This window comes from Phocoena phocoena, chromosome 3, assembly GCF_963924675.1.
Source record: "Phocoena phocoena chromosome 3, mPhoPho1.1, whole genome shotgun sequence".
NCBI classification, from domain to species: domain Eukaryota; kingdom Metazoa; phylum Chordata; class Mammalia; order Artiodactyla; family Phocoenidae; genus Phocoena; species Phocoena phocoena.
In genome coordinates, this window is record NC_089221.1 from 35,972,646 (window position 1) to 35,981,875 (window position 9,230).

The 9,230-nt window shown below is 49.9% G+C and overlaps 1 protein-coding gene and 1 pseudogene across 1 annotated transcript; both read right to left on the reverse strand.

The window, feature by feature from the left end:
- Positions 1-1,109: 1,109 nt before the first annotated feature.
- On the reverse strand, positions 1,110-1,667 carry LOC136120149 (annexin-2 receptor-like). Its single transcript, XM_065873642.1, has one exon. The coding sequence runs from the start codon at positions 1,665-1,667 to the stop codon at positions 1,110-1,112; it is 558 nt and encodes a 185-aa protein (XP_065729714.1).
- Positions 1,668-6,808: 5,141 nt separating this feature from the next.
- LOC136120151 (arrestin domain-containing protein 4 pseudogene) lies at positions 6,809-8,734 on the reverse strand (annotated as a pseudogene).
- Between the last annotated feature and the right edge of the window lie 496 nt (positions 8,735-9,230).

Below are 9,230 nucleotides of genomic sequence, written 5' to 3' on the forward strand. Positions count from 1 at the left end.
GCCACAGCATCCAGGCTGCACAGGTGGCCCATGGAATCCTGGCAGGGAAAGGAGAGAAAGGGTGAGGTTGGGTGGGATGCCAGAAACCAGAGCGATGAGGTGAAGGGTTTCCAGGAAACTGCTCCCGAGGCAGGGAGTCCCCACATTCAGACTCCTGTGAGATTAATCCCTGTGAAGGATTTTGCCCCCAGAGAAATCACAGCAGTTGAGAAATTCTCAGTATAATTGTATTAACATTTATTAAGCACTTACACTTTGCCTGCCATTGCTCTCTCAGGCCCCGTTTCAAACCCCGGATTGGGTGGTGGACACTCCAGTTCAACTCCGAATGGTAATGAGAAGTCAGGCGCCTTGGGAAGTCGCCAGGTTGGAGTTGGGAAGTGACGCGAGCCTAAGCGCTCGAGAATCTGGCCGCAGAAACGCCCCGCCGCAAAAGACAATCCCTAGTTTTCTCCTGTCCGGGGCCCCAGCGCTCCGGCTGCAGGTCAACTCTGAGGTGGGGGCTGGAAGTCGGCTTTGGGGCGAGCAGGAAGAAGGGACACGCCCAGGAGAGTGCCTGAGGGAGACGGAGGCTCTGCGCTACCCGAGGCCAATGCTTCTAGATGCGTTTGGAGCGGCGACAGGCGCTGGGGGCCGTGGAGCAACGTGAAGGTGACTGGACGGCCCCACAGATGGACTGGAAGGGCCAGGGCCAGGGCCAGGGCGAGGGCGCAGGAGCGTTGGTCGGGCGAAGTGGAGTTCTCAGGGCTGCTGGCCGCTCTTTGCTGGATGTCTCGGAGCCCAGCACGTGTGACCCAGTTTGGCAACGCCTATGCTGGACCCCTGGCCGCCCGGTGTGCACAAGAGACCCCACCGGCCTCCCCCCGCCCAGCAAATCAGGGGACTGAGGGTCCCTGGTGAGAGCTGGCACCGGCCACCCCGTCCCTGCGTCGGGTCCTTCCCCAAAAGCCAAAGTAAGAGAGAGAAAGGCGTTGGAATTTGGTATAATTTATTAAGTAAACGAAAGAAAACTTCACAAATGTCTCTGAAGACGAATTCTTCCATGATTGCTAAACGGAGAGGTGTTATTGTAATGACATCTGTCGCAAGGGATCATCCAATGAAGGGTCTCAGCGGAGATGAGGGCTCCTGGGTCCAAAGGCGGCGGGAGAGGCAGCCCAGGGTCTTCCCGGCCACTGCGTGTAGGTCCGCGGCCACCAGCCTTGGGACGTCCGGTGGTGTCTCTCCAGGCCAGGAGGAGGGCGATGCTCCGGAAGGGTCCCCGCGGTCAGAGGTCGCGGGTTCCAGATGTTGGGTTCCCGATGCCGCAAGACCCGCCCAGGGAAGCTTTGCGGGTGGGCGGCGGCCCCACCTCCTGAGGGCGATTGTGGCTCCTGGCGGGTCGTGGGCGTCTTGTCCGGGGCGGGCTGCCCAGCGCCCAGCCTGCAGGTGCTCTGCGCTCGGGGTCGGTGTTTCGGGCAGTGTGGGTGCAGACGCCCGCAGGCGGTAGAAAGTTGTTCCCCATTGAAGTCCTCGTCGTCCCCGGAGAGCTGGCCCAGCGTAGGATAGAAAGGGAGCTGCCATTCCTCAGGGTCCGCTAAGCTCAAGATTTGCAGCATCTCTGGTTCCTGGGACTCCTCTGCGGAATCCCAGGCCTCGCGCATGCAGCGGGGGAAGTTCGGCTCCATCGCTTCAGCCCCTGAGAGGAGGAGAAGTTTTCAGGGATCCCTTCCCTGCGAATTTATACCTTCCCGTCCAACTTTTTAGCTGTCCAACCAGAGGATATTAGGATGGGTGGTGCCGTTTTGTCAGGTTTCAGATTGCTTCAGAAGGCGGGCCCTGAGGAGATTAGGGGAAAATCCAATCATCTTGGATGTAGTTATTCGAAGTTGAATCGATTTTGTTGATTCGATAGAATTAAATTTTTGTTGTTGTTGTTGTTGTTGTTTTAAGAATTACAGGTACAGGGACTCTGCCAAGACGAGCTCTTTGGAAGGTTACTCTTTTTTTTTTTTTTTTTTTTTTTTGCGGTACGCGGGCCTCTCACTGTTGTGGCCTCTCCCGTTGCGGAGCAACAGGCTCCGGACGCGCAGGCTCAGCGGCCTTGGCTCACGGGCACAGCCGCTCCGTGGCATGTGGGATCTTCCCAGACCGGGGCACGAACCTGTGTCCCCTGCATCGGCAGGCGGACTCTCAACCACTGCGCCACCAGGGAAGCCCGGAAGGTTACTCTTTTATGAAAAGTATCCTATGTGCCTGACACTTTTAGTTAACTGTATGTCCATTGATTCTCAGGGCCCTTCTGCTTGGAAAGTATCATCAGATTTTACCCAGATGATCAGAGTGAGAAGTTGGCCATCTTTGCATGAAATCACAGTGCTGGTCAGACTGACACTCTGATCTTCAATTCTAAGTTAAAATTGCTTCAGACTTCCAGCCAACATGTAGGAGGGGAGGGCTCAAAGTCTAGAGATCTAGATGCAGACTGTTTGGGTACAAGTTCTGTCTATTATTTCTATATGACTCAGCTTGTTACCTAACCTCTCTTATCCTCATGTTTTTGCCTGGATGGTAGCTAAAATTTAACATTTTACAAGGTAACTTTTATGATTAAATTCAATAACAAAGGTCATGTAATTAGATATTCCCAGGCAGAAAATAAGTTGTTCAATTACAATTATTATTTTCATTGTCATTCTTAGTGACATGATCATGGATATTAAACATAACATCAATGAATAGCAAACTCAAAATGTTGTCTGTGTGTGTTTGATCTGAATGGATTGTTTTTTCCTTCTTGTGTCAGATCTATAGTGAAATCATATTCCCTTACATCCTTCCTGAGATGTTTCAGACATTCTGTTTGCAAACATGTCAGTGCCTCTAAGCCTAGACTTCCTTGATCAGTCATTCATCTTCAATGTAACAGTCAGTTAAATTCAGAGTTTTTAACAAGCATGTTTTGACAACCTGCCACGGGCAAGCTGCTGTGGTGGTGCTGCACAGAGTTGTAGAACTGGGTCCTGCTTTGGCAGAGCTGAATTTTAAGGGAAGAGCAAAGTCACAGTTAAGAGACCATGAGGACACAGCTAAAACTTGTTCCTTATGGAAGTTGATTCTCTGCCAGGAAGGAAAACTCTAACGTTTAAGATGACTCCCAGCAAAGCCAGTGTTTTGCATGAGCTGAGGTAAAAAGAAATGGTATCAATAAAAATGAGAAATAAGGGGACTTCCATGGTGATACAGTGGTTAAGAATCCATCTGCCAATGCAGGGGACATGTGTTCAAACCCTGGTCCAGGAAGATCCCGTATGCCGTGGAGCAACTAAGCCGGTGCACCACAACTACAGAGCCCACGCTCTAGAGCCCACGAGCCACAGCTACTGAGCCTATGTGCCACAACTACTGAAGCCCGTGCGTCTAGAGCCCGTGCTCCGCAACAAGAGAAGCCATTACAATGAGAGGCCCACGCATCACAACGAAGAGTAGCCCCTGCTTGCCGCAACTAGAGAAAGCCCGTACACAGTAACGAAGACCAAATGCAGCCAAAATTAATCAATTAATTAATTAATTATTTAAAGAAGTAACTGTAAAAAAAAAAGAGATATAAGGAAACAGAGAAAAGAGGGAAGAGAATCAAAACCAAAAATGAAAAATAAGGAAATAAAGAAGATGAAAGTATAGACAATGCAAGAGGCAGAGAGTTGGAAGTTCTGGGCAAGGCAGCCAATAGTGGTGAGTTGAAGGGGTTCATTAGACCAGCATGCAATGACTGTAACTGACTTGGGGGAATCTAATAAAGATATTCAAGACACAAAACTCTGCTTGGCCGGATTTAAGGCAAGGACAACAACACTGTTTCCTTTGAAGGCTCAACATGGCGCCAATAGGCCCTGGTGGTGTAGAACCTTCTCAGAAAGTTGTTTGAACACCAGTGACATTTGGTTTTCCCCATAGAAGTTAGCAGCAGCTAGCCTGTGTTATGCATGCAGCAGAAAGAAGCCACTACAGTGAGAACCAGCAATGCGGTCAGACTGCAGATGACCAATACCAGTCACCAACAAAGGGGGGAACAACTGATTTCGGATAAAGTCTACCCATTACATGCAGTTGGGATGTCTTAATACTTCTTTTAATCTGTAGGATTTCCCCAACTCTTCTATTTTTTTTTCTTTTTATTTTTCGAAGAAAAGGGTATGTCAAGTACAATGTCTCACCTATTTTTTTAAAGTTTCACTCATAAACAACCTTTCTGAGCATCAAAAATAGGAAAATTCCACTGACCGTATAGACCAGCACGGAGCAAACTCATCCTTCAATACTGGGCATGTGAAATAGCAAGATATCTACCAGGTAGCTATTTTCTCAAGACAGGAACGAGGTGATTTCAAGAAGGGAAGGCAGAAAGAGTATTTTATAGATTCCACAAATAATCATTGAAATGGATGTGAAATAAAGTAGATGGATTTTAGAATAAAATAGGTCCATTTCTTTTTCCACCTATACCAAAAATAAGTTTTGGTCTATTGTTAGGGAAAAGGGTGTCATGAAAGAATATAGATAGATCTGTGCGAAGAGTTAACAAGGACATGTATAGGCAGGGATTGCCTTCTGGTGAGACAGTCAGGGACAGTCTTAGTGTGGAGAAAATATTCTCAGGGATCCTAACTATATGGTTCAAAAAATGGGTTCCTTTTCCTGCAGGTTGTGATTCCAGTTTTGGGGTGAGGAGGTCTTGCCTATGGATTGTCTTCTTATTTTTTTTTAAATAAATTTATTTTATTTTATGTATTTTTAGCTGTGTTGGGTCTTCATTGCTGCGCGCGGGCTCTCTCTAGTTGTGGCAAGTGGGGGCTGCTCTTTGTTGTGGTGTGCGGGCTTCTCATTGCGGTGGCTTCTCTGGTTGCGGAGCATGGGCTCTAGGCATGTGGGCGTCAATAGTTGCAGCACGCTGGCTCAGTAGTTGTGGCTCTGGGCTCTAGAGCACAGGCTCAGTAGTTGTGGTGCACGGGCTTAGCTGCTCCGCGGCATGTGGGATCTTCCCGGACTAGGGCTCGAACCCATGTCCCCTGCATTGGCAGGAGGATTCTTAACCCCTGCGCCACCAGGGAAGCCCTGGATTGTCTTCTTATTGCTAATCTTTTTGCTTCTGAGAAAGAAGTGAAACAAAACAGTGCTATCTCTCAGCCCTAGCAGCACAATTAGGTGACAGCCACGGGTCCACATTCTTTAAGGGAGAACTGTGGTCTGGAGAGTCTGGGAAACCTGGTTGGCACGGTTTAGTGCACAGGGTCAGTAAACATTCTGATTCTCCTTGGAACCATTATCGTGCCCTGTAAGGAAACGAATTCTAAAGAGGTTCATTTTCTATAGTAGGTCATAAGGTACTCTCAGTAATGATAACTTTAAAAAAATTCAATATTTAGTTTAAATTTTTCCCTTCTGCTGTGTAATTTCCTTCAGTTATCCCAATCCTTCGATAAAAACTGGTACAGCCGTTCAACCTTGTGTGATGATACTTGGTGGGATTAAAGAATGGGCACTAGAAGAAATGCATCCTGAAACAGAGCAACCATTTTCTGGAACCAGCTCCCAGACAACAGTGTGCTATTGGTGACCATGTCCTGGCATCCAGAGGGAGACCAGCAGTGATGCAAAGTTTTCTTATAGAGGAGCTGGGAATACCCTGGTGGACTGCAGTGGGGACTGTGTGGGCTGTATGTCAATCCAGGAAGAGACATGAGAAAATCCCTTTACATATAGACTTGAGACAGGTAACAAGAAATTGGGAGGCAACTTGATGCTTGACGTACATATTATGATCAAATTCCAAGTCTCAGTTGCAAATTCCCAAGGTAGGCACTTGTGGAAGGAACTGCAGCCTTGCATAGGCAAGGCTCTGGAAACCCTGCCGTCTCTCAGCCTAATGGGTGGCTGTGCCTTAGTGCTTTCCCTTCCAACTTGCTTAGAACCACCCTTAGTTGCTACAGTCACAACCTGTCCAGGGCTCAGCCTGGTACATTCAGCCTCTGGGTATCTTTGCAAAGTCATGCCTTCCATTCTACCTCTAAGAGCAGCATAGTTTGGAACTGTGCAAATATGACTATCATTTATTTTTAATTTTATATTGGAAAATCGCCTGTTAACCACAATTTCTGGCTTGCAAAACTGGAATTCTGGGTCAAGAGTATTCATATATATATATATATTTGAGATTTATTTATTTAGTTAGGCTGCGCTGGGTCTTCGTTTGGTGCGCAGGTTCTTGATTGGTGTGTGCAGGTTTCTCTAGTCGCAGAGAGTGGGCTTAGTTATGGCATACGGGACGTAGTTCCCTGACCAGGGATCAAACCTGGGGGCCCCCTGCGTTGGGAGCTCGGAGTCTTAACCGCTGGACCACCAGGGAAGTCCCCAAGGGTATTCATATTGAAATGCTTAATGCATATTGTCACATTGGCTTTCCAAAGATCCTTTCAAATTCATTCCTCAAAAGCTGCTTTGGGGAGTTACTACTTTAGCAATATTAGAACAAATGGAAAAGATTAATACAGACCACTGTGGTAGTCAAAGTTACATGTCATGGTTTCACTTTACATTTCTTTGATCTTAAGGAGCCATGGCCCTGGTCCCAGCTCCCCTTTCAGCCACAGAAGCCCCTATACCGCTTCCAGGCCTGACTCTACCTACCCAAATCAATCCACAGGCAGAGAATAGGGAAGCAGGTTTTAATCATTGCTCATAATTGGAATCAACATAAGAAACGTGACAATTCTGCGTACAACTGCAAGAAAGCTCCTTAAGACAGTATGGATCCCCTGAAGAGAGATTTCTAATTGAGAGAGCTGTCAGTAATCCAGGAAAGGAGGGACAAATAAGGACTGGTCTTCCCCACAGGGTCCTCCAGGCTCATCCCAGAGCAAGGCGGGGTCCAGGGGAGAAGTCCAGGCCAGGGCATGGGTTGAAGGGGCGCCGTGGGCTGGACAGAAGCCTGCGACTCCTTTCCTTGCCGAGTTCCACAGGGTTTCAAGCCTCCACAGGGCTTCCGCAGCTTCGGGGTAGGGGATGGGGATCGTCCTGGGCTCCTGGAGGCCATCTGGCCGCGTGTCTGTCGGCCTCCGCTGCTGCGGGCATCTCCTGGCTGTTCAGGCCCGATTGTGCCCTGCGGTGTGTGGCTTCGGCCTCTTCTTGACGGGACCGTCGCTCCACTCCGGGTTAGCCGTTGGCTCCTGGGCTTGCGGGTCTCGCCAGCGTTTGTGGCCGCTCTCCGCCTGGGGACCGTCTGCGTGTCCGGGGCAAGCGCGCCGCGGCAGCCCACATGCACAGTAGTGCGCGTCCTCGCAGAACTGGGGGCTTTGGCAGGAGGGGCGGCCCAGCGCAGGGAAGTTATCCAGAGCCCAAGCCCAGGCCTGTTCTCGGTTGAGGCCCGGTGGCATGTGGGGCTCTGGGTGCGCCCTCCTCCAGGACAGCTCTTCCCAGGTGTAGTACGCGTGCGGCTCCATGGCTGCAGCCTCCTTACCAGACTCGTAGCGGGTCTAAGCAAAGGGGCGAATGATTCAGCCCCATGCTGAGTGTGCCTTTTATAGGGTCTGTCTAGTACAGAAGATCGGAAACCCAAGTCCAGATAAGTGGGGATAGACACTCATTTGCCTTGCAAATTGCCTCGGAGCCTCGCGAGATTAAGGAGAAAACTGCATCTTGCTGGGAGGGGTTTGGTGATGGTGTTTAAGGAGGGGGATGGGAGGAGAGGCAGGTCCCTGGGGAGAGAGGTCCAGTCCTTGTCTTTTCCATTCACTGGGGAAAGAAACTCTCTGCTCGTCAAGCAAGGCTGACAAATGTCTAGTAATTTAGCATTTAAGAGAGGATTGCCTGGTTTCAGAGTTGAGACTCTGAGATGATAGATTCTTGCCAGGACACAAAGCTAAGGGCAGCTCAAGCATCAATTTTTTAGCAGCAGGAATGTGAATATACACAGCTAAGGAGTAGTCGACTCGGATGATGCAGCACGGCGTCCCGTGCTGAAGATCTTGAGCACCGTTCCAGGTGCCGGTGCTCCCGGAGGCGATGTGGTTCCCGCGCACGTTTGCCACATACGTCTGCGTCTGGAAAATGGCAGCTTTGGGAACAATCAGACGAGAGGAACAATTCCCTATTTCTGCATAGATTGGAGTAGCTTCTCCATTACAGTATCCCTTTCTTTCAGTTTTGGCACTCAGCGAGACTGGACCAGAAGTGAAAAACCAACAGCCAACCATCTTCTGTTGAGTTTTCAATACAGGGGTTAGTAATGCTGGTGGGTTGACATCGATGTGACTGACGACCTGGAGTTGCCGCTTAACCCTCTGATCAGGTCGTTCCCAAACCGTTCTCACACTGTACTGAACACTTCCATATCTCCAGGTGAATGAGGTTACCAAAGGTTCCGATGTACGTTGAAAGCTGAATGGGAATTCATGTTTTCCAGGCTGTAGTAAGAGGATGCCGTCGCCGGCCGGGGGCTCGCGCAGGCTCAGGCGCACTGTCAGGGTCTCCATCCCCGAGGCGGCGGCGGGGTCCGCGGCGCCGGCGCTCCGGCCCCAGGCGGCGGTGGCGCGGCCCTGGGCCTCCAGGCGCTGCGCGCTCAGGGTCACCGGCTCGGCAGCCTCCAGCAGCACGTGCCCAACCACAGCCTCGCCGCTCGAGTCGCAGCCCTTGCGCCTGTCCTCGCACAGCGGCCCTCGGAGCCCACCCCCGCCGCGGACCCCGCCTCGCCGTCCATCCTACCGGGCGACGCCGCCGCGCCAAGGAGGTCGGCACCGGCGCGGGGCCGGGGTCGTGAGCAGAGCGGCGCCGCTGTCACAGGCGCCACCCGCACGCCGAGGGCCACCGCGGCCGCTGTGCGGGGCCCAGTGGAGGCCCCACAAGTTATTTTTTTATCCCCCAATAAATTATTTTATGCTTAAACTGTTTGAGTTATTTCATTTCTGTTCCTAAAAACCACAAAAAGAAATACAACAGGGACATCACAGTCAATATATTTACTTATTACAATCTTTTTCTTTTAGAAATCTTAGAAGAATGAATCTAGATGTCCTTAATAACATATGTAAATGTTCACATTTTTCTTTTGCTCTTCAGGATGTTTGGAGAATGGTTGTTTTATATTCATCATGGTTTTTGGATGAGACCATAAGGTTAAAAGATGAAAATTCTCCCTCAATATTTTATCTTGAAGTTTTACATCTTCCCTTTCTTACACGTCCTTCCATCACGAA

Bases quoted from the DNA above. Each gene is read 5' to 3' on its own strand.
- LOC136120149 (XM_065873642.1), bottom strand. From the start codon at position 1,667: ATGGAGCCGAACTTCCCCCGCTGCATGCGCGAGGCCTGGGATTCCGCA.